At 49.3% G+C, this 24,180-nt stretch overlaps 1 protein-coding gene and 1 long non-coding RNA gene across 8 annotated transcripts in view; both read left to right on the forward strand.

Annotated features, from left to right (window-relative positions):
- The window catches only part of TRAF3IP1 (TRAF3 interacting protein 1), a 52,389-nt gene extending 44,058 nt beyond the window's left edge, over positions 1-8,331 (forward strand). For all 7 annotated transcript variants that reach the window (XM_023642713.2, XM_023642714.2, XM_023642715.2 and 4 more), the window contains 2 exons: positions 4,920-5,143; positions 6,508-8,331. In XM_023642713.2, the coding sequence (XP_023498481.2) occupies positions 4,920-5,143; positions 6,508-6,673 (390 nt within the window). In that variant the 3' untranslated portion in view covers positions 6,674-8,331. The remainder of the gene's footprint in view (positions 1-4,919; positions 5,144-6,507) is intronic.
- Positions 8,332-17,288: 8,957 nt separating this feature from the next.
- Positions 17,289-23,690, forward strand: LOC111773794 (uncharacterized). Its single transcript, XR_002808423.2, has 4 exons — positions 17,289-17,502; positions 20,756-20,871; positions 22,170-22,345; positions 23,305-23,690. It is a non-coding gene; the product is annotated as an uncharacterized lncRNA (long non-coding RNA).
- Positions 23,691-24,180: the final 490 nt, after the last annotated feature.

A 24,180-nucleotide genomic window follows, 5' to 3' on the forward strand; every position in this document is an offset into this window, starting at 1 on the left:
ATGTAAAGATGTGTCTTCTCTATTCTGTGCGTTGACCTTTTGCTTCAGCCACAGTGACCCACTGAGTCTCAGGCCAGGCCTCCGGACTCTCACTTTGTGCCGACTTCCCAGAGTTCCTCGTTCCTCTGCAGGGACACTAATGTTTGCAGAAGCGGCTAACATTGCATGATATTTTGCTCTGTACCAGGTGCTGGAAGGTGCCTTATTCATTTCTCCTCCTGTAGAAGCTTACCAATGGGTTATTCTTGGTTTAGACAATAATAATTACAACAATCGCTAACATTTATGGAGCACTTACTGTGACTAAGGAATTGCATATGTCACTTTGCTTAATATTCACAGTATTTCTGAGATAGGTGTTATCCCCATTCTCTAGGTTAGGAAACTGAGGCACAGAAGTTATCTTGTCCAGGATTACGTGGACAGTAAGTCGCAGAGGTAGGACGTCACCCCAGATCTGTGTGGCCCCAGCCTGGGCAGTTAACCTCCCGTGCGTAGCTTCTCATACACGAGAGCTTTCTGAAGGCTTCCTGCTCATGTCTCTTTCTTACCTGCAGTTGCTGCAACGAGCAGATTTTATCCCCTGGGAGGTTTTCCTGGCGGCACGTTGCTGTGGCCGTTTTCTGTCTGCTGCCCATGAAGGAGTTTAGTGGTTGTTACCTGCAGCTGTCAGATGGCAGGAACAAACAGGAGCTTGTGCTCTCTTATACATGTAGAAATAAAATATTGGTTTATGAAAAATATTTGATGTAAATTCCTAGGGTCATTTTGGAAAAAACTGTTTGACATCATGTCACAAAGTTGAAGGTCTATGTACCCTTTGACCCAGTGGTGCCACTTGTCATTGCATATCCCGGAGAATCCTGTGCTTGTTTGTGCTGGGATGTGTATAAGGTTATTCAGAGCTGTGTTGTTCGTAATAGCTCCAGACCAAAAGAACCCAAATGTCCATCAGCAGTAGAGTGGATGAATAGATCATAACATATTCATATAATGAAATACCGCTCAGCGATGCAAATGAACAGAGTACACGTGCTTGTAACTGCATGCTTCATTTTTAAACATGGTGCTGAGCAAAAGAGGCATGCACACGGGTGTGGACTGCGTGATTCCATTTGTCCTGTACCAGTGAGACCAGCAGGCAGGTAACACACAGCAGAGCTGGGTACAGACAGACCCGGGACTTGATCAGCACGGAGGGCAGCCTGTGGTGACGTCGGGCTTCGGGGACCCTGGCGGGGTTTGCTTTCCTGACCCAGGGAAAGGCTGCAGGTGTCACCTTATCGTTTTGTTCCACCGTACATTTACGTTGTCTGTGCTTTCTGTACGTACGTAAAAAGGTTAAAGTATTTGATTACAGACTGTTTTACTGTGCGTGCAGGGGATGTGGTCGGACCCACGAGCGATGAAGGTGTGGTTGTCACAGAAGGTGGTGATGGAATGAGCACTCGGAATGGTTGCTCTGTTGGTCTCTGCTTTTCTCTTGTGACTGGGATGCAGGCGTTCCTCAGTTTGTGAGGAAAAGGAGCTTTTGACAGGTTGGATAGAGATCAGTGTCTGAGGTCGCGTCGCAGTCTGTTGTTTAGAGCAAATGCTTACATTCTCATTTATTATCCCTCCCCTCAATGGATCGGCCTTTGTTTGTTGGGTCTGCTTGATATGGGGGAGCGCCCCCCTCAGGCGTGTGCGACCCTCAGGTGCAGCCGCAGGGCGGAGAGCAGGTGCGGACGCCACCAGCTCTCCCGTGCACCCCAGACCCTGCTTCGAGAAGGCTTCCGGCAGCATGTGAGGCTCAGGCTTCTAAGTACTTTTAGAAAGAGTACTTTCTTCTGAAGCATTGCAGTTGAAATTTAAAAAAGCAAATCTCTCAGGTCAATGGTTTTTATTCGTATGCCCTAAATGATTGTAAATTTAAAAATAACCAGAAACACAAATGCCCACATTTCTGGGGACAAGTGTGTGTGTGGTAAATGCAAATAATTTTAAGTCCCAAAAGTAACTATTCACTTGAAAAATCTTGAAAAATCACTTTTCCTAAAGCACGTGTGTGAAGTGGCCGGCTGAGTGCTGGAACACTTAGCCGGGGCCTTCCTGCCAGAAAGCAGCTGAGTAAACAGTCCGCAGCCGGCGGGAGGCAGGCAGCCAGGGCGCGGCAGGAGGACACAGGAGGGTGGATGTGTGTCCCCGTGAAACACACACGCTGCCACCTCTCTGTGTCACCTGCAGAAACTGACCTGTGGCAAGGGTGCCACAGACAGGTGCTGCGGCTGTGCCGCGAGGCTCGGAGCAGACCCCTGAGCGTCAGGGAAGCCGGCCGAGGCCTTGTTCGTGGTTGTGGGTCGTTTATATGCGTGGAGTGGAGAGGGGGAAGGAGTGTGTCAGTGAGGAGGATCTGTGAGTTTCTGATGGAGGAATGTGTCTGCCCGAAGCTGACATAACAACGTGGCGGTGGGTGCTGACAACGTGTAAGCATATTTCTGGTGTGCGGCAAGGTCACTGCAAACACGCGGCCTCGGCCTCTTGGTCAATCAGGCCCGCACAGAGAGCCCCCCCGGCCCGGCTCCTGGGGCTGCTCGTTTCCTCTCCTGATCAGGCCGACGTTTACTGAGGGTTTACCGTGCGAGGCACTGGGCCCGCTGAGTCTCACCTGCAGGTAAGTAGTATTTCCATGCCGCTGTGAGGAAGCCCAGGTACAGGGCGGTCAGGGCGCGCTCCAGGCCGGCGTGGGGAGGCGGGGAGCTCCGGCGGCCCCGAGTCCTGCCTGCGGCACCCGCGCCCTCAGCTCGCGCGTCCCCACGAGGCCGCCGCGCTCTCGCTCCTCTTAGGTGGTATTTTGTGTAATGATCCTGTTTCATTATTTTTTGCTCTTTTGTTTTAAAAAATTAAGCATACTTCCTGTGACTAATTCCTGGGTGGTGAGTATGGTGGTAGATCCTCAGATTTTACTGTGCATATTCAAAGTCTATAAAACGCAGGTTTATAATGGTTATGTTTGTCTGCAAAGTTCTGATAACGCTCTGTGGGCTCCATATAAATCAGTCTATCGTCAGGGGCTGTGCTTTTTAAAGCACATAATCACGGCGTGACTTATCCACCCTGCCCCGCTGACTTAAGTGCAAGTTTGAGAAGTGCCAGAATTTTGATGTTTGCAGCAATAATAAAAGCCTCTGCTGACTGTCATAACCCCAGCCCAAATGTGTCCTGTTTTACATTCTTAACCTCTTAAAAGTAAAGTTATAAACTTTAAGGTTATAAACTTTAAGGTTAGTGTTCCAAATTCTGCTTGGTTCTGTGATACAGAAACCTGCAGGGTTTGACAAGGTGACCTAAAGCAGGAGGGACCTGGCCAGGTGACCCCTAATGTCCTTGTCCACATTGTGACTAAGACTTTTATGCATATCAGTCTCCCATCCTGAGGTCTGTGCCCTAAACAGTTCCATGTTGGAGTCAACACGATGCCAGATATGTGGGAATTACTCAGTAGTCACTATCAGTGGGTTTAAATAGAGTTTTAAATTTCTCACCTAAGCCAGTGAGGGATTTACTAATCGGTATATAATAAAGACAACACTTTTTTTCTTGGGAAGTAGTTTACTATCGTATCAAATTCATTTTAGCCATTTAGCATTTTAATTTAAAGGCATTTCTATAGCTGCTACCTTTTTTCGTTAATGAGACGTATTTTGAGATACCTGTAGAAATAACAGAGAGAGACCCACTGTGCCCTTTACTCAGTTTCCCCACTGATAACATCTTGTTAGCACACTCTCTCACCCAGGATGCCGACCTTGACACGGTCAAGACACAGAACTTGCCATCCACACAAGGAAGCCTCCTATTGCCCTTTGGTAACCACACCCACGCTGCCTGCCCCCACCCCTGCCCCAGCCCTGGCAACCACGAATCCGCTCTCCATTTCTATAGTTTTGTCATTTCGAGAATGTTATGTAAATGGAATCACACAGCACGTAACTTTTTGAGATTGGCTTCTTTCACTCAGCGTACCTCTCGGAGATCATCCGTTGTGTGAATTGACAGTTCGTTCCTTTTTATTGCTGAGTAGTAGTCCATGGCATGGATGTAGCACAGTTTATTTAACTGTTCCCCCACTGAAGGGCATCTGAGTTGTTCCCAGTTTTTGGCTACTTTGAATAAAGTAAAGAGAGTTCTAAACGTTGCTTGTCAAAGAGCCCTAGAACTCCTGGCCAAAATTCAGTAAAGTTCTCCACTCTCCTCTGGGTCCTCACCTCCTTCACCTCCTGCTGTATGAGGCCTCCCACCCCCCTCCCTGACCCTGCACCAGTGATGCCCACCGAGGGCCCCGGGCCTCCGTGACCTCCAGACTCAGTCCAGCTCCGTCCAGCCCTCAGCAGCCTGCCCCCCCCCCCCCCCCGCCGGGTGCTGTGGGCCCCGCCCTCCTTCCGCAGGCTCCATCCCTTCACTCCCACATCACCAGTTTACCTCTTCTCGTTCAGTTCCTTTCCTCCCTTCACCTGGCAAGCTGGGTTTCAGTCACCTGAGAGGGAAAGGTCGTGCCTTCAAGGAGTGATATGCAGAGTCAGGTCCGCTTTCTGCCAGACCGTGGGGAAAATCATCAGTGTCCTGAAGCTTTTATAACAATAACTACGAGAAGTTTCTGGTCAGTTGGGAAGAAAAATCTTACCGGATAGAAATTTGCCCCTCAGACTGCCTTCCAGGACAGACCCTCAGTGGTCTTACATGCTCACACAGTGCCTGGCACCTCAGGGCTACTGCTGGCCCAAGCCTCAGGTTCACAGAAGTGGCAGGACGTCACGTAGCCTGGTGGGCCCCGAGCCAGCACTGTCCCCACTCCCGTGCCTTTCTGCCCCTCGCAAGGCCCGTTCTGCCTGAGGAGTGAGGATGTTGCTCTCTCTTCGTGTTTTCCCCACTGGCTGCAGGAGAAATTGCTTGTCTTTGAGTCGGCGTGGAAGAAGGAGAAGGACGTTGTTTCCAAGGAGATAGAGAAGCTGCGTGCGTCCATCCAGACCCTGTGCAAGAGTGCGCTCCCCCTGGGGAAGATCATGGACTACATCCAGGAGGACGTGGACGCCATGCAGAACGAGCTGCAGCTGTGGCACAGCGAGAACAAACAGCACGCCGAGGCCCTGCAGAAGGAGCAGAGGTGGGCGGGCGGGCGGGCAGGGAGGTAATGGGGGGGTGGCGGGCAGCCCTGCATCTGCCAGAGCCCAGGTGGACTCTCCCCGGGAACCAGCACCTCCCTCCCCTGCTCCCTGAAGGAGAGGTGTCCCCGCTTCGTCCTCTCGTGGCGTGCGTTTTTGCAGCAGCTGGAAAGTTTAGGAGTTAATGTTCACGCGCGAGGTAGATGTCGATGTTCACAAGAGATGGGGAACTTTGCAGGTTGGACACTGTCTTTCCATGTGTCTTATCAAAACCCCCAAAGTTTGTAACCCTTCATAATTTGAAAGTATTTAAATTTTTTATTCTAAAAGAAATGCTGGGGAGGCCATTTTGAAATTGCAACTGTAAAAGAAATATAATAGCCACTAAAAAGAGATTTATTGAAAGGAAGTGTTTGAAATTCTGTATTTATAATTAGTGAATCTGGAATGCGTGTAACTACTCAACTGTTAAGTGTTTTTTCAGAAAACACTTAATTTGACTCAGTCTATAAGGTCATATCATAAAAAGCTGTATTATAACGAAATCCTACTCTTTATTATTAGCCTGCTTATTCTTAGAAAGTCCCTTTCATTTTAACGTTACAACAAGAAAGAAACTAGAAAGACACAGGGAACTTTCGGTGCCTGTTCTAGCACGCTGATTGGTTAGCACTTCGTACATTTGATTTGAGGTATTGAAAGTGCCGTTCTAGATGTTTCTTCCTTACAAAACCTGATTTTACTTTGTGGTAGGATGATTGGAGACTCACTCTTTCTTTGTTTTCTGTTTTATTTTGTATTTTTACGTTTAAAAAAACCTAAAGGGAAAGGTTACCTCTGACCTCGGCTTTCCCAAGTGTGTTCTAGACTTTTCCTGGTATTTTCCCACAACTCCAAGGCCTCCTGTCACGTCCTGAGCAAGTGAGTCGAGGGGCCTCAGCGGGATGCCCTTGAGGCCGGGCGAGCCTGTCCCGGAGGTCAGGGCTTGTCCTGCGAGGAAGGTGGGGACCTGTCGGCCATCCAGGTGGAGACTCATGATGTCGATGGGCCTTGCTGCTCACCTCCCGCCGTCCCCAGGGCTCCCTGCGACATCGCTAATTTAAGGACGTTAAGAAATATTAGCCTCCTTTGTATAAATTTCATCTTCGACTTCTCTTTTGGTTGTGGAGGGGGTTGTGAAAATAAGAAATAGATTTTTCCTAGGTGATGTTTTTGCCCCTTTTATGTCATTATCGCAGTACGTTCATGCTTTTACCCTTTTTCTTTGGGTGCAATGAGTAAATCACTTTTGTCACCTTTGCTTAATTAAGAAGCAAATTGAGAGCGAGACGAGGTGTTTACCAGCCGCTGGTTTTGTTTCCGTCAGCGTCACAGACTGCGCTGTGGAGCCCCTGAAGGCGGAGCTGGCGGAGCTGGAGCAGTTGATCAGAGACCAGCAGGACAAGATCTGTGCCGTGAAGGCCGCCATCCTGAGGAACGAAGAGAAGATCCAGAGGATGGTGCGCAGCGTCACTCTGAGTTCCAGGCGGTGAGCGCTCGCAAGTCTCAGACTGAAGTCCTCCTCAGCTTGAAAACAGGAAGGAAGACGGAGCATCGCTACTCTTGACGCTTCAGTTTGCAAACAACGGACAGTTTACAATGTTGTCCAACTAATTTCCAGAGCTTTAAAACTTTAGGCGCATTCACTGTATAAAGACCGTGTTTTCTTACCTTCTTCCAGCTAGAGTACTTGCTAGTTATAAATAGCTCTTCAAAACGCCCGTGTGCGGACTTTCTTTGGAAGCCTGTCGTGTGTGTCTCTGCAGGAGCCCGCTTTGTTGAGTTCTGAGCAGACCTGTTCAGCAGGGGAGTGGCGTTGGCACGCCAGGGCCACAGGAGTCCTTGGGTTCAGTCTTTATGTCTGGTGGCAGGACCTGTGTGCGTCAAGCCTGAGTGAAGGGAGACTGAACTTTTGATAGGCACTTTTTAAACAGATGAGGCCTGAGAATGAATGAATTCATTTTTACCTCATTTCCACTTGAAAAGGGTTAATTTAGCCCGTGTCTTTATAAGGTATGTGTGAACTTTTTTTAACGTCTTTGTAATTGCATATACTTCTTTGGGTAATTTTCTTCTTGGTCCCTATTATCTTTTGCTTGTGTTTCTACTGTTAGAAAAGGAGGTTTCAGTGTGACCTTCATGCACGTCGTCTGCCCATGAGATTGTCACGGGCTGTATCCTCACTTTCTTCAGCGTTTTGTCCCTTGGTTTCCCCACGTGAATACTCGAGTAGCTCCACAGGGCTCCTTGTTCTCTTTAAAGAGGGGCTTGCTCTCCAGGGCGTGGGCACCACTCCCTTGCCTTCGCCTGCTCTCGAGCCCTGTGTGCCTGGGAGAGTCAGCGCAGGGAAGATGCAGAAGACGACCGACAAGGATGCGCTAATGTGCAAAGTGTTTTTGCTGTTACCGTTTTTTGGAAATTGTTTTTTAAAAGCAAAAGTTTTTTTAAAACATGGTTTATATTTAGTTTTTCATTTACATATAATATTGTACATACTGAATACTTCTACTTGTGTATAAAGGATCTCACTGTTTGGGGACATACTTACGGGTCTGAAGGTCTGGGTTCTGATACTTTTATTTCTAGATATTGTATTTATTATGTAAACCAAGGAATGCCATTTGAAATGTTAGAATGGCCTGAGAAAGTTTTGTTTCTCTAAATGAGTAGCGCAGATGGCACAGTTAAGCTTTTCTTAATGTAATTTCCAAAATAAGTTCTTTACTAAGTTAGTTCTATGATTTTCTAAGCTGAGTAAGTTCCAGATCAGATTGTTGAGATCTGCCATTTGAGACGTCGGTCCTTTTCTCCTTTCTGTGGTGCACCATGCAATTCTGTGGATCAGGTTATACTAAGTACGTTATTGGAGAAGGTGGGGCGTGTTAGTTAACTGGTCCTTCCTGTACTTATAATCTCTGTTCTGCTGAGTCGAATGGCTTAGCCACAACCCTGAATGGACCCTGTTTTGCTTCAAGTTAAGATGTCTGCCTTTTATGAATTTGTATATTTGACTAGAATTTTTGTGTTGCAAAAAATTGCATACATTATATGTGAGTAAAATTTTGTATAAAGTAGTCTGTTAAATTGTATCAAAAAATTTATTTTTCTTTTATACATAAATCATTAAAAATAATCACATTTTTTTTTATAAGTGTATGGGTTGTGCAATTCAGTTCACACCTGGAAAAAAATTCATAAGCATTTGGATTTTTAAGTTTTCAAATGTGTGTGTTTTGTTTTTCTTCGAAGAAAGTTCAGGGAAATTTATCTTTTCATTCATATTGTGACACTTATCCCTTTTCAGTATAAATTGAAGTTTTATAAGACAGGTAAGCACTTAGCAGAAATTCTAAGATCATTCGTGAAGTTAGAGAAAGCCTCTGCATGTGATTATTACTGTATCTTATCAACGAATTAAATCCTGATGTTATTTATTATTTTGATAAAATACACAAATGAGATTTTAAATGTTTTCCTCTCCTCTGGTTGATAAGTTTTCAGGAAGTACTGGCCTCGTACTTCAGAAATTTTAATTTAAAAGTTGAGCCGACACTAATTTATATTCAAAAGAAATGCGTAAACCTTTGGAAAAAACGATTCAAGACTAGAGTTTGAGCTTTCTAATTTGATGTTCATACCTCTTTTTCTTTTCAATAAGCAACTTAAAAAAATAATACTGACTGAAATCTGTGGAGAGAGATGGTGCCATTTAGTGGCGCTGAGTGCGATTTAGGGTTTCGGGTGGTCTGCAATTCTCTTCAGCGTGTTGCCAAGCGCCCTGGAGTAGTCCTGGACTTCCTGCCAAGCGGCCCTGAACTGGCCGGGGTTTGTCTTCGGTTGACGTGCACAGTGTCATGGTGCACGAGGGAAAGGACAGAGGGCAGGGCCGATACAGTTGTGGAATAAATGGATTGTGTCAGTGGTCACCGGCTTAGGATGACCATTTTGCTTGCACTTCTGCAAGAATCGGCTTCAAAATGAGGCTGGGCCCAGCAAGATGGCGTGCGCAGGAGTGCCTGCCATCCGGGAAAACATTCCGCACTGACCTGGACTCTGCTCCCAGCCCTGGAATCTTCTGCCCACACCCAGAGTTGCAGAGAGCCAGTCGCATGTTCATCGTACCCCTGAGCAGCCCGCCACAGCCTCCTCTGAACAGCTCCCGGGCTGGGTCTGAGGGAGAAAAGCGGGAGGGTGAGATGGAAGCTTCACGAGCTGCTGAGGCAGGCCTGGGGGAGCCGCACAGGCTCTTCGCTGAGCTGCCGGGCTGCCGCTGGCCTCTGAGTTTACCTCCATCCTACAAAGCACTTCCTTCATGAAAAGGTTTTATATTTTTGTAAAAGGTGTTTGAATAAGTAGAGGTTATGCAAGCTTTGCAAGCTTTTTTGCTTGTTACGTGTGTTTTCATAAAGGGGGATTGAGGACTTTTTCTTTAATTCAGCTAGAGAAAAGAAATTCAAATAGCTTTTTTAAACTATAAAACTTGGGTTTTTCTCTCTTTTTTTTGGTGAGGAAGATTGGCCCTGAGCTAACATCTGTGCCAGTCTTCCTCTATTTTGTATGTGGGACACTGCCACAGCGTGGCTTGGCGAGTGGTGTGTAGGTCTGCACCTGGGATCCGAACCTGTGAACCCCAGGCCACCAAACTGGAGCATGTGACCTTAACCGCTATGCCACCAGGCCGGCCCCTAAAACTAATTTTTAAGTCCATGTTTAGAGCTGAGTTCCGCATTGATTATCAGCTTCTTAGACCAAGCAAATTGGTCTTTCCGGTGAGAAAGTGGGGTTCAGAAGAAAGTCAAGTCCATAAATTAGAAGGAGGCTGTGCCGGTCAGCCAAGGAAGACTCAGGGCCTGGCCAATGAGTGTGGTGAAAACACGCGCTCCTCTTCCAAGGTTCCCCGGCAGCCACGGCCCCACTCACAGGTGACAGTAGCGCTCCCCGAGCTGCCAGCGCAGCACGCAGCCCCCCCCCCCCCCCCGAGGTCCCTTTGTCACTGCTGCAGCGCTTCCAGTCAGCTGGGAAGACGAGCTTCTAGTCGTGGATTATCACTTAAGTTCACTGCGTCCGTCCTGTTCTTCTCTGCACTCCCAAGTTCCCCGTCCTGTTCTCAGAAAAAGCTTTCAACGTTGCGATTGCCGTGATGCAGCAAGTCATAAAACTCGTTTGCCGTTTAAAATCCATGGCAAAGGGGCCAGCCCGGTGGTGCAGTGGTTAAGATCGCACGTTCTGCTTTGGCGGCCCAGGGTTTGCCGGTTCAGATCCCGGGTACGAACATGGCACCGCTTGTCAAGCCACGCTGTGGTAGGCATCCCACACATAAAGTGGAAGAGGGTGGGCACAGATGTTACTCAGGGCCAGTCTTCCTCAGCGAAAAGAGGAGGATTGGCGGCAGTTAGCTCAGGCCTAATCTTCCTCAAAAAAAAAAAAAAAAATTCCACGTCAAAGCCAGTATTTTGCTAGATGATCACAGCTGCGTACGTGGAGGCTCACCTCTTGCTAGACGTGCTGTGAACACCGTGCACGCGGTCCTTATTGTCCCTGTTCCCCCATGCTGGGTGGGTGCTGTTGCTCCCCTGCTCAGAAGGGTGGTCCCGTCCTGATCTGCCCAGAACAGTTGCTGCCGGGCCTTTTCTCGAGGCCTCCCATCCTCCACTAGGGTCCTGGTTGGACAGTAGACGACCTGGTCCCTCTCCCTATTTGAGCTGCCATGAGTGGTGGCGTGTGGCGGGGAAGGGACAGCAAGGCTGCTCATGTGGGGGCCACCGTCTCTGCGGCCCACCACACAGTGTCTTTGCCCATGAACTTACTAAGCCAGATCACGCAGTGTGTATGATGCGTCTAGACATCTGACAAGGTTTCTGCTCCCTTGGGGACGAGATGTGTCAGTGCGTCCTGGATTCGCGATTGTTGAAAGACCTCACCACAGAGGCTGCTGTCTGAACAGGTATGAAGGGAACCCTGGGCGGGCCTGTTCCCCTGGACATCATCACCAACGATTCGGGGGATGCTGTAGGAAGTGCGTCTGTCGTTTGCAACTGGCGTGAGTGTGACTGGGCAGGACGAATACACTGAAGAATTGACTCAGGACAGGGAAACGTCGAGCTGTGGGCTGGCCCTGACTCGGGGAAGAGCAGCAGGAGGAGCACTCACTGTGCGTGTGTCCAGGCTGGCACTGCTATAAGGACATGACAGGGGATGTGTGGCCATGGTGAAGGCACCGTGGGAACCTCCCAGAGGTCCCTGACGAAGCCGGCCACTGGCCTCAGAGCCGTGTGACCTTAGGAGGTGCCTGTGGAGACAAGGCCTGGCTGGCCCCACACATGGTGGTGGCACTGAGTCACATTCCCACAAGAGCCTGCGTGACCCATGACAATATTATGTGTAAATGCTGTTTTTGATAGAAAATCACCCCTCCTGGTATCGTGCGTCAGTATCCTGAACATCCCAAGTTTCTGTGTGTGGCGTAACTATAATTTTAAAAATGTGGTTTCTATCTTCATTCCTTTATACTTGAAGTGCTTTTTTCTTTGAATAGGTAATATATTAACATAGGTCAGTAACCAAAAGGACACAAAAGGGCCACACCGAGCCATCTCCCTCCCTCCCCTCCCTGTCTACTGGGTTTCTCCTTGTCCCTGTAGGCAGCCATTTTTATTAGATTCGCCTTCCTCTGTTTCTTTAGGGGACTACAAGCAAATCTGAATACATTCTTCTATATCCCACAACGCAGTATCACAAAGGGTAGTGTGCTGTATACTCCGTGCATTGCTTTGCAAAATGTACCCAGTACAGGGAGACCTCGCCCTGTCGGTCCCTAGAGGTCATCCCCGTTCGCTGCACACTGCTCGGCATGGCCCGGGGGACGTGCCTGGCTCGGCTGGCCCAGCTTCCTACTGCTGGACTTGAGGGGTTTCCAGCCTTCTGCTGGTGCATCCTTTCTCACGTGTGCAGGAGTGTCTGCGGGATGGACGCCCGGGAGCGAGGTCGCTGGCTTGTTGGGGAAACACTTTGTGATGGGGGTGGATGCAGCGAGGGGCTGGCTGCGGGGCTGTGCGGTTTCGTTCTCCCACCAGTGAGCGTACGAGCCGAGCGTGCCCCTTTCCCCATGGCCTCTCCAACAGTGCATTTATTGCCACACTTGTGGATTGTTGCCACTCTGATAGGTGAGAAAGGGGATCTCAGTGAGGTTTTAATTTGTACTTCTCTTCTTCTGAGTGAGTTGGAGCATCTCCTGATTTGGGTTAAGGGTCTTTTCTTTCTTTCTGTGGACTGACTGTTAGATCATTTGCCCTTTATTCCACTGGGCTCTCGGTCTTTTTCTTCTGGATTTATTTCTAGAAGCTCTTTGTGTCTTGAGTTGCAAATACTAGTTTCCAGTTGGCCTTTGACCTTGTTTATGCCCGCCCCCCCCCCCCCCCAGCCTCCACCTAATAATGCTGAACAAATGCTAGTAGGCATCATCCTCGTTTGATAACCCACTCGATGGCTGGAGCTTTCCGTGCACTGCTGCTGAGCGCAGTGGCGACTGCTGCTGTGACGTCTTTGTTCTGCTGCGAACATAGTCTTCTGTTCCTGGCTCACAGAGAACTTGGAGCAGGAACGGATGTCGCATGGCTCTTCTCTGTCGGGCAGACGGCATCTTTTTCTCATTTGGCCTCAGGATGTGCTGTGCTACTAACCCAACATTAAAATATGCCACATGCGTACATTCCATCCTCCTAGACCAGGATGGGTGTTTCTGTTGACATATTGATTAGCTCTGTTTCTTGTGCATTGTTCCACCATTTCTTGCCACCAGATGCTTGTAGCCCCGCAGTGGAAGGTGTGGCACCCTCTGTTGTTGACTGACCCCCGTCTCTCTGGGCTCTGTCCCAGGGGTATGGCCTCCTCAGTGCTCCTGTCCCTCCCTGGGCTGTAGCTGTGGGCCCCCCCACATTCCTGCGGGGCCCTCGGGCTGACGGTGCCTGTCACTGCCACACAGGCTGTCGTTTGTCCCAATGCAGGAGCATTAGGGAGACGGCTCCAGCTGGAGTTGTGCGCCTCTCAGGGCTGCCCCCTTCCCCAGGTCTACAGCACGAGGGCCCCTTGGCTAAAACTTTGTCCACTGTCTTCTGAGAGGGTCTGGAGAACACCCATGACGAGGCGCAGACCCCGCACCATGGCCCCCAGTGCTTCGCATCCTCCATCCTTGCCTCTAGGCTCTGGGCCAGGTGGTTGTCCTGTGGCCTCAGCTTGCAGCTCAAGAAGAGGCTCAGATTGTGCAGCGTTTCCCCTCATGAGAGCGAGTCCTGAGTGGAAGGAGGACGTCCCCCTTTCCCGCTCCTGAAGCCCGTCTCCTGGGTCTTCATCCAAACTGTGGCTTGAAAGGCCCTTGACAGGCTTGGAAGTCAAAAGTTGGACCCAGCACTTGACTTCTTTTTCATCACTGGGCTCTGTGTCCCGTTCCTGGATCATGTCCTATATTTTTGAAGCACAAACAAGGTTTATTATCAACAAGGAAGGGCAGATGGGTGTGGGTTTCAGGCGTGAAAAGCCAGGAGCTGAGGCCTGGCCGGCGGCATGCCAACCCATGGCGTGCATTTCACAGCCTGGCCAGCCAGGCCTCCTGTCCCTACAACTGACATTCTGGGGTTCTAGATGGGCCGCACGACCCCCACGACGCCATGCTTTCTCCTTTGGGGAGGAGCAGGGAACCAGGAGCTGGTGATGCACACGGCCTAGGACTGGAGCCTTACCCACCTCCACTGGCAGAGAAGGAACAGGCTGCGGTGGGGCTGGCGGGGAGCCCCCCACCATGGAGGGAGGTGCAGCTCCAGAGTCCTCTCTCCCTGGCAAGCCCCACCGCTGCAGGGTGAATATGGCCTCGTGGACGCTGTCTCATCTGGTGACAGAATGGCTTTCTTTCCCTTAAGAAACCCCACAGGCAAAGGCAAGGGACCTGGTGGGAAGAAGGCCACGTGGCCTGGGAAGAGCCCGAGGTTGGGGTCCCAGTGACTGTGTGGCATCTTGTCCGTGGACAGGGTTGCCATGGCCCCCTCGGGATGGGGAGGTTTCTCGAGAGCCTTCCGGCTCACAGGGTCCCCGGTAAGTGGTGGTTGCTGCTCCCGGGGTGGGGGGGCGGGTTCCTGCTTGTGCCCCTTGATTTTTCCGTCAGGAGCAGGTAGCTGGTGTCCCCATCTTGGTGGAGGGTCTCACATCTCATTTCCTGATTTAGGAGAGAGAAGCCGTGTCCTGAAATGTGCCACAGACACATAGTTAAGTCCAGAAACCTCTTTTCTTCCATGGTTGATAGCTGTCCCCAGCATTGTCCTGTGAGAGAACAAAGACCCCCGTCTGAGCTGAGACCTGCGGGTCAACAGGGCGGGGACTTGAAAGGCACCAGATCGCCTTGGGCTGCTGGCCGCCAGTGGGGATGGGGTTTCTGGGTGGGGGCACTGAGAAGAGAGACCCCTGCCAGGTGTTTGTGGTTTCAAGGCCAGGCGTGGGGCCCCTGGAGCTAAGGGGCCGCCAGGCCTGGGCGCACATGTTTGCCTCTCCCGAAGTGCAATAACACCCTTCTGACTGGGGCAGTGCGAAGCCAGCGCCGACCTTGCAAACTCGGGGCTTCCCGGGCAGAGGAGCCGCCCACCCGCCCGATGGATGGATGCACGTGGCCAGGCAGACGTAGGTCTTCCCTGGGCCCTGGGTGTCGTCCGGGTCCTGAGCCACAGTAGCCATGGAGGAGCGGGGTGCAGGCAAGAATGGGTACTCGCCCCCCTGAACAGGGGGCTGAGGGGGAGGAAGTAAAGGACACCCCAACATGTGACTGGACTCCAGGGAGGACGGTGTGATCCCTGTGTCTGATTCTGCTGTGGGGACCCCTAGGGACCCCTGCCCGGGAGATGGAGGAAGGATGCCCAAGCCCACTGCTGGACCCCCGCAGAGCCCAGGCGGCGGGTGGGGCCCGGACCACACTTCCAAAATAATTAAAGAGTTTAAAAAATATGAGAATACTAGGAGAAAATAATTGGAGAACATTTTATATTTGTAATATTTATAAATGTATTTATATTATTGATGTACTATTTATACATTTGTTATAATCGTTCTATTTTGTGAGCGGCAGTGGAATGTGGAGGAGTAGGGGACTTAGAAAAGAGCACGGTGCTAAATGTATTTTAGGGCAAAGAAGAACGTCCCAAAAAAAGACACGATTTTCAAAAGAGCTATAGATGAAAAAAATTAACACTTGGCTCTATAAAAAGGAAAATTTCTATAGAGCTAAGCAAAAGTAAAAAATAAATGGCACACTGGGAAAAGTATTTACAACATCTCTAACAAAGAGTTAATATTCATACTAGACAAAGGCTTTTTTTTTTGTAGAAAACCCATTCTTTTTTTTTTTTGCAGGGGAAGATTCACCCTAAGCTAACATCTGTTGCCAATCTTCTTCTTCTTCTTTTTCCTTCCTTTTCCCCCACCAAAGCCTCAGTACATAGTTGTATATAGTTGAAAGTTCTTCTGGTTCTGCTTTGTGAGCACCCCTCCCCACCGCATGGCTACTGACAGACGAGACCAGCCACTGAACCCGGGCCACTGAAGTGGGATGTGCTGAACTTTTAACCGCTAGGCCTTCAGGGCTGGCTCCACAAAGGCTTTTTAAAGCCTAATAAGAAAAATAGTTATAGCTTGACTGAATGATGGAAGAAAGATGTGAACAGGCGGTTAACTCATAAAAGGTGCCAATGATCGAGAAGTACGTGAAACCAACATTGAGCTTTCCTCTCAAGAGATAATGTGGCAGAGAGTTTGGGAATCCAGGCAAGAGAGAGTTACCTGCGTTCATCTCCCGGGAGGTCAGGGTGCCCCTGCCCTCAGCCTGTGGAGGGCTCATTTATTAGCTTGTGACTTTAGACAAGTGGCCTGAATTTCTGCCCCACTTTCCCAGCCGTATGAGTGGGTTAATCCACACGGTACCTGCTTCATAGTTTGCTGTCAGGGGATGAATGCATTACGGTCATAAAGCAGAAAGATCGACAGTTGGCTCACAGCGTGCTCTGTCTGAGTGTTGGCTGCCAGTGACGATCTGCGTGCTGTAAGTTAATATCACACATTGGCACAAATTTTCATTTGGCAAAAGTTAAGAAGATTAATAATAGATGGTGTGGTTGAGGATGTGGTGGTGTAAATTGTTTGATATTTTTAGAGGGTGTTTTGGAAGTACTTCTCAAAATTAGAAACAGGGCTATTTTGCTGACAGAAGAGAAAGCTGGAGCAGGGACACAACCACTGTCTTCAAATAAAAGGTCTGGAGGGTGGAGGAGGGGGTGAAACTGTTCTCTGTGGCCCTAGGACCGACCCATGGGTGAGAAATATAGGGAGATAGACTTTGACTCTGTATAAGGAAGACGTCTGCATTGAGACAAAGTGGTCCAAAGGTGGTGTGGATGGCCTGGGTAGATAGTGAGCTCCCCGTCGCAGGAGGTGTGCAAGCAGAGACTAGTTGATCACTTCTCAGGGATGCTGTTGAGCATTCCAGTGGATGCTCCCTCTGCTACTTCTAGGCCTTTCCTATTCCAACAAGGAATGAGCCATCCCGCTATCTCAGATCTCCACCCCACCCTCCTCACTGCTCTATCTGCTGACTCCACCAACGTGCCGGCCCCCTCACATAGGAAAAGCTTGAGCTCCAGGCCTCGGCAGAGAGGATCTTCAGGAGCCGGCTGCAGGCTGAGCCTCACTGTGGTTCCTGCTCCTCTGAAGGCCCGGGCAGCCTCCAACCCCTGTCTCTGCTCCCAGTTTGCCTGGAGAGGCCTATCTGGCTCTCAGCTGGCCCTCCTCCAGCCAGGGGGGGAACGTCATAGAATCACCTCTCAGGGGCTTTCATCATGGCCCCAGGGAACAGGGGGCGACATCGCCCGCAGCTTTCAATGGGCTGTGCCTTGCTCAGAACAGATCTTGATCACAAGTGCATTTGCCAGTTTTTCGACTTCACTTTCAAGAAACCTGTCTGAGACCCTCCCAGGATTTCCCAAAATTGTCCTTTAAAACCCCAGGCGAAATCATCCTGTGCGATCACGTGCCTGGCGCTTGCCTCCTGGGTTGGCCACAGCTGCTCTGCAGGTTTCCAGGGCTTGGCCCTCGGTCAGGGTTTGAAGGTCCCTGTGTCGGGCAAGTCCCGTCTGCTTTTTTGTTGGGGCTGCAAGGAACAAAGGAGGAACCCTCCCGGCGTGAGGTTGTTTACAAAGATCTTTCGATCCCACTTTCTCTCGTGAGCCTCTCCCGGGCTGGGAGTGAGGCTTTAGCTCCCCATTCTACAGATGAGAAAGCCAAGGCTGCCAGGGTGAGTCACAGGCCTCCGAGGCCCTAAGTCCCAGGCACAGGCCTGAGTCTCAGAGTGTGGCCGGCCCCAGGGTCCAGGGGAGCCACTCAGGAGGGCGCTGCTGGCCGTTGGGCTGATCCCTGGGGTGCGTTCCTGCGTGTTTGTTCAGCAAGGCCCACTGACCTGTTAGACACAGCTGGTGCAGTGGGTCCACGACACTTTTAGGGGCCTGAGATTGTGTTTTAACTTCTTTCATAATTAGAAGAAGGAATGAACTTTTAGGTCAGAATAAATGTTTTAATATATAATATTAATGTATTAGCCTTTATATCAATGTAGTTGTTAAATGTCATTTTTTTTCTGAAGAAGATAAGCCCTGAGCTAACATCTGCTGCCAGTCCTCCTCTTTTTGCTGAGGAAGACTGGCCCTGAGCTAACATCTGTGCCCATCTTCCTCTACTTTATATGTGGGACACCTGCCACAGCGTGGCTTGCCAACTGGTGCCATGTCCGCACTCGGGATCCCAACTGCTGAACCTCGGGCCACTGAGAAGCAGAACGTGGGAACTTAATGGCTGCACCACCGGGCAGGCCCCTAAATGTCATTTTTTGCAATACATAAATGTATTTTTTATGGAGGAAGGGCCATTGTGCAGCCTGAGTGCCGGTCTGCACTGGGACTCACCCCCTCCCTACGTGGCTGGACCCCCCTCGAAGGTGACCTCACTCTCCACTTTACGCAGGGCGCGCCCAAGGAGTGGAGCAGAGCCCACATTTGGTGGCTTTTCCATTTCCTGAGGTTATGGCTCTGAAGGAAAGCAGCTTTGGGGCCGTTTCAATCCAAACACTGGGATGCATTTAAAAATAGAGCTTTCAAATAAAAACTCTTAAACCGTGGATTTTAAGCATTAAGCTCGTTCGGACCGTTGCAAAATCAAAACCTGGCATCGGCACGTGGACGCGGCTCCTGCGGCTGGCGGGGCTGCGGAGGGAAGCTCCCCCTCAGACACCTCCCCCCGTGGTGGCTTCTGCGCCCGGCTGAGAGCAGCGTCACCCGCCGGGCTCGTGAGCCAGGCCTGCATCCTCCGCCAGCCTCTCTCCCATTGCCTGTAAAACCGCACACCCATGTGGGCATTCCCCTCGTTTTACAACCATTCGTGAGGTTCAAATAAAATTCTTGGACTCAGCAGTGGAATGAGAAAGGTCACAGTTAGTAAAGGGCCAAGTGGTCTCTGGGGTGAATCGGGCTGTGGTGAGGGTCCCCCTCGCTATCCCCCAGGAAGAGACCAGCAGGGCCCAGCTTGTGGGCACCTCCAGTCCACACTTGGGCCCCCTCCCTGCCTCCAAGCCCCCAGCCCCGGACGCTGGCACCCCGAGGGCCTGAGCTCCAGGTCTCAAGGCCACGGAGGGCTGCAGCTGCTTGATTCGGAGACTGTTAAACTTTTCAGGAATTCTGTGAGCCATTGTGTTAAAAACAAAGGTAGTGAAGACTAGAAACCCCTCACTTCTTAATTATTGGATCACATTTTACTCTTATCTGTGCCCTTGAGGTTATTCCCACCTTGCGTCTGTCTGGTGGAAATGCTGAGGCACATTACTGTGCATCTCTTCCCAGCTCCAAGTTTGGTTAAGTCACTCTTGACCAAGGTGGGAGTATTTACACTGTGGAAATCGGCAAATGCGACGGAGTGACCAAAATGCACATTCAGCTTAAAAGTACTTCGTATCTGCAGCCATTACATTGTGAACAGCGCAAAACATTGAAATAGCCTTCCAGTATTTAAAGGCCATCATTCAGTTCAGCAAAGAGAGCGCTCGTGTCATTCTCAAGCAAGTGAACTTCTCTGTAGGTCTTTGTTGTGTCACTTTCCTCGTTAAACTAAGTGAAAATACATATTAACTGACACTGAGATCAGAGCCACACTTGTGGCCAGCCTGGTGGTGTAGTGGTTAGGTTTCTGTGCTCTGCTTCAGTGGCCTGTGGTGCGCTGGTTTGGATCCTGGGCATGGACCTACACACCGCTCATGAAGCCATGCTGAGGCGGCGTCCCACATAGAAGAACTAGAAGGACCTACAACTAGAATATACAACTGTGTACTGGGGCTTTGGTGGGGAAAAAAAAAGAAGAGGTAGATTAGCAACAGACGTTAGCTCAGGGCCAATCTTCCTCACCAAAAACCATTAAAAAAAAAAAAGATTAAATTAAAAAAAAAGAACCACACTTGGTTTTCAATTGCAACCATAGGTTGGCTATGGATTCAAAAGTTCAGCAAAAATCAATAAAAGCATTCTATGAGAATCAATTGTCTATGTGGAATTTATAATAAAGAGTATTGTGTATTTCATCATTTGTAAATTGTGTGCTACTCATCTTTATATCATTAATATTTTAAAAAACTATTATGCATTATGTCATTGTTAATATTTATAGTTCTCCTCCCCCCAACCAGGGGAAGATTCGCTCTCTGGTTTTGGTCCTCTCCGTTCTGACAGGGAGCTGGGGGCAGGGGGGCCTCCTTAAGCTGTGGGCTTCGCCCCATGGGAGGCGGAGGGATTTGGGCCCCTGGAAAAGTGAGGCCTCCTCCCGCTCCAGGGCAGCCCCAGGAAATGCCGTCTCGGTAACTGGAGTTCTGCCCTCCTTTCCAAGGCCAGCTCCCTGCACGGCAGGCTCTTCAGGCTACACTGCTCCCCGAGTCCCCGCGCCCTTGTAAAGGCCGGCGTGCTGGCTCTGGGAGGGCTGCGGCTGGAGCCCTGAGGAAGGTGTGCTGATTGCTTCCCAATGACACAGCTGTCCCGCTTCCCGACACACCTGCCTCTGGAGGTTACAGCTCCTTCAGGCTCTGTTTTCTAGAACAGACACATCTGGGGGCTCAGGACGTGGCCTCCTCGCCCTCGATTTAGTGGGCTCCAGGGTACTGAGGTGCTCCAGAGGGTCTGGCATGGTCGGCTGTGGGCTCCAGAGTCAGAGGACTGGGGGATGGGTAGCAGGAGGCAGGGGAGTGGAACTTGCCGCGTCCACTCCCGGGGCAGATCCAGGCTGCCTCCACCCAGGGTCCTGCCAGGTGGCATCTCCCACCTGGGAAGAGGTGGGAGGGTGTCCCGGGTGCCCTTCCTTGACCACCCAATGCCCTTTGGTTGATCCTTCTCATGGTGTCAAGCCCACAGCAGCACTGAGTGGATCAAACACTGGGTGCGGTGGTGGTGGGGGGTGCTGGCTCGCAATCCTCTGCCCACACAGCTGCAGCTGCTTTATCTCAGTGACTTTTATTGCAGGCTTTCTGCTGACTTCCTTGACATGCGTTCAGTTAGAAAACGGCACGGAGAAGGACACAGACGTGACTCATAATCCCACCTTCCAAAGTTGACCACGATTTCTCTGCTGGTTGCTGGTGTGTATCTGCCTTCTCATCTTTAAAAATTTTACAATCTCGTCTATTTTTTATGCGTATACAACACACACACATAAGCACACACATTGACACTGTTGGGATTACATAGCTCACGTTGTGGTGTCACGACAACTTCTCACTTTCAGTGAACAATTTATTATAGATCCCCCTTGTCACTAAGTGTTCTCTTAACCATAGCCTTAATAGCTGCATACCATTTCATTGAATGGATACCTTATTTTGGTTCAGTTGCAAATATTTTCTCATTCTGTAAGAATGTCCTCTTGGGCCCATGGCCAAATACACGCTCTTTCCCCTGCTCCCCCGTTATCTTTGGGTTCCTAGTTTCTGGTTAGATCACCTCCTGGCAAGAGAGTGTGACCTGCCTGGTCTCAACCCTTTGAGCCTTGTGGATCTGCCTTTACGGCCCAGCACATAGTCAATTTCGTGAAAGTTCCATGTAGTTTTTTTTCCACAATTTACCACTTTACTGGGCTTAGCAAACAACATTTTGACATGTCATCATCCCTTTTTTTTAATGGTGGTAAAATACACATACTATATAAGTTACCATTTTAACCATTTTTAAGTGTCCGCTTCAGTGGCATTAAGCACGCTCACATTGTTGTGCCATCATCACCACCATCCATTGCCAGAACTTTCTCATCTTCCCCAAGTGAGGCTCTGTCCCCATTCGACGCTGACTCCCCATCCCCCCCCCCAGCCCCTGGGGACCACCATTCTGTTTTCTGTCTCTATGAATTTGACGACTCTAGGAGCCTCATGTAAGTGGAATCATACAATATTTGTCTTTTCGTGACTGGCTAATTTCATTTAGCACAACACCTTCAAGTTTCACTCATGTTGTAGCACGTGTCAGAATATCCTTTCTTTTCAAGGTTGAATAATATTCCATTGTGTGGATGGACCACATTCTGTTTGTCCCTTCATTTGTCAGTGGACACCTGGGTTGCTTCCACCTTTTGGCTGTTTGAATAATGCTGCTATGAACAGGGGTGTGCAAATATCCGTTTGCATACTTGCTTTCCATTCTTTTGGCTATATACCCAGAATTGGAATTGCTGGATCAGATGGTAAGTCTCTGTTTAATTTTTTGAGGACTCGCCATACTGTTTTCCACAGCAGCTACACTGTTTTACACTCCCAAGCAGTGGACAAGAGTTCCAATTTTCCCACATCCTTGCCTACACTTGTTATTTTTGTGTTCCATATAATTTTTTTTTTTGAGGAAGACTGGCCCTGAGCTAACATCGTGCCCATCTTCCTCTACTTTATAGGTGGGACAGCTACCACAGCATGGTGTGTCAAGCGGTGCCATATCCACACCTGGGATCCGAATCGGCGAACCCTGGCCTGCCAAGAAGCGGAACGTGCAAACTTAACTGCTGCGCCACTGGGCCGGCCCCTTGTGTTCCATATAATTTTGAAAAGAATCTGTATTTCAAATTGTTGGGTACAGTGTTACATCTCTATATGCCCGTTCTGTCAAGCTTGTTGATTGTCTTTCCAAATCCGTATCCTTACACATGTCTTTTCTGCTTGATTCATCACTTACTGAGAGAGGGGTTTTAAAGTCTCCTACCCACTATGGTGATCAATTGATTTCCCCTTGCAGGGTTTTTTTTTTTTTTTTTGGTGAGGAAGATTAGCCCTGAGCTAACATCTGTGCCAATCTTCCTCTATTTTGTATGTGGGATGCCTCCACAGCATGACTGATGAGTGGAGCAGGTCCGCACCCTGGGGTCTGAACCTGTGAACCTGGGCTGCTGAAGCAGAGCCCACAGAACTTTAACCATTTGGCTACAGGGCCAGCCCCCTCTTCTTGTGGTTTTTGCCTGGCACATAATTTTCATCCTTTGCCTTTAAGCCTTTCTGAATTCTTATATTTTAACTGCATCTCTTGTAAACATTTGGTTGAGTAGCCTTGATTTTTACCTGGAGAATTTTTTCCATTTGTATTTATTATACTATCTTTTTAAGTGGTGTCTATTTTTCCCACTTTTTGTTTCTTCTCAGCCTCATCTTTTGGCCTTCTTTTGGAAAAAGAAAAGTTTTTATCCTAAAATTTTTCCTTTTCAATTTTCCTACATCTGTGTAGTTTGGAACTTGTGCATTATGCGGTTGTTATTTCAATGGTTACCTTAGTTACTCTAATACTGGTATTTGACAAAGTCTAAGATTAATCAGTATCTTTTTCTTTCTTCCAGTAATACAAGGACAGCCCCAACTTATATGCCGTCTTGTCTAGCATTTTAGTTTTTTCCTGTTTTTTAGCTCATGAATTAAATGTTTTATTGTTGTTTAGGCAGCCAAGGTTTGTCACAATTTATTCACATGTTTACCAGTATCTGCTCATTATTCCGTCTTGCATCTAAGACCTTCCATCTGGGATCCTTTTCCTTCTTTCTATAGCTGGTCCTTCAGAAGTTTCTCCAAGGAGCCCATGATGCAGCAAGCAGAATCGTGCGGCCATACCCCTGCAAACTCACTGAAGGTCACCTGGAGACTGAGTCAGCGGAAACTATCTCGCCCTCGCCCACCTGCCTTCTGCTCGCGGGAGGGGCTTCCCGCCCAGCACACCCATGGTCCCAGGCCACAACACTGCCATCTCTGGGGCTGTCGGCAGCCTTCTTCGGGTCCCCTGTCTTTGCAGAAATGTGCTCCAAGCTGGGACTTAAGCTGAACAGACTTCCTATAGGAAACACACTCCATCACACTGCTGCTCAGGTTGCTTTTATGGACATTTCCCCAAGAAATATTTCTCTCTGGAAAAATAAATTCACAGGATGTAATTAAAACCACGCTCTGTGTGTGTTGGCCTGGGCTCTTGGTAACTGCTTCACCAAATGGGCCGGCGAATGAAGAAATGAAGGCAGCTTTGTTCTCGTCTGTTAACAATGCCCTTTATTAGTTGTGACCCAGGGCATTCTTCTGTCAGTTCACGATTCAGAAGGAGCCTTTCATCAGGTCCTAGTGCGCGCCGTGCACCCTTGGTCGTGACCCCGTTGCCACTGCTGCTGCAGGAAAAGCAGCGAGGGCCTCCTGTGTGCCCTGGATAAAGGTGACCGTCTCAACATCTGCCTGCGGGTCCTGCTTGGGCATGTGTTTTCTCATTTATGACCTTTGAGAAAAAAAAAATGAGTTCATCTTGTCTTCTAACATCAGAAAAATTAATTTCTGAAAAAAAAGTTACCAAAACAATGTGCTTTTGAGCAACATGGTGAAGAGGAGCTATGTGGCTGTGTTACCTTCTGTGACCCTTTCTCCTTCTTTTATCTGTTCTTTGGG

This window comes from Equus caballus, chromosome 6 (genome assembly GCF_041296265.1).
Source record: "Equus caballus isolate H_3958 breed thoroughbred chromosome 6, TB-T2T, whole genome shotgun sequence".
Classification (NCBI taxonomy): Eukaryota; Metazoa; Chordata; class Mammalia; order Perissodactyla; family Equidae; genus Equus; species Equus caballus.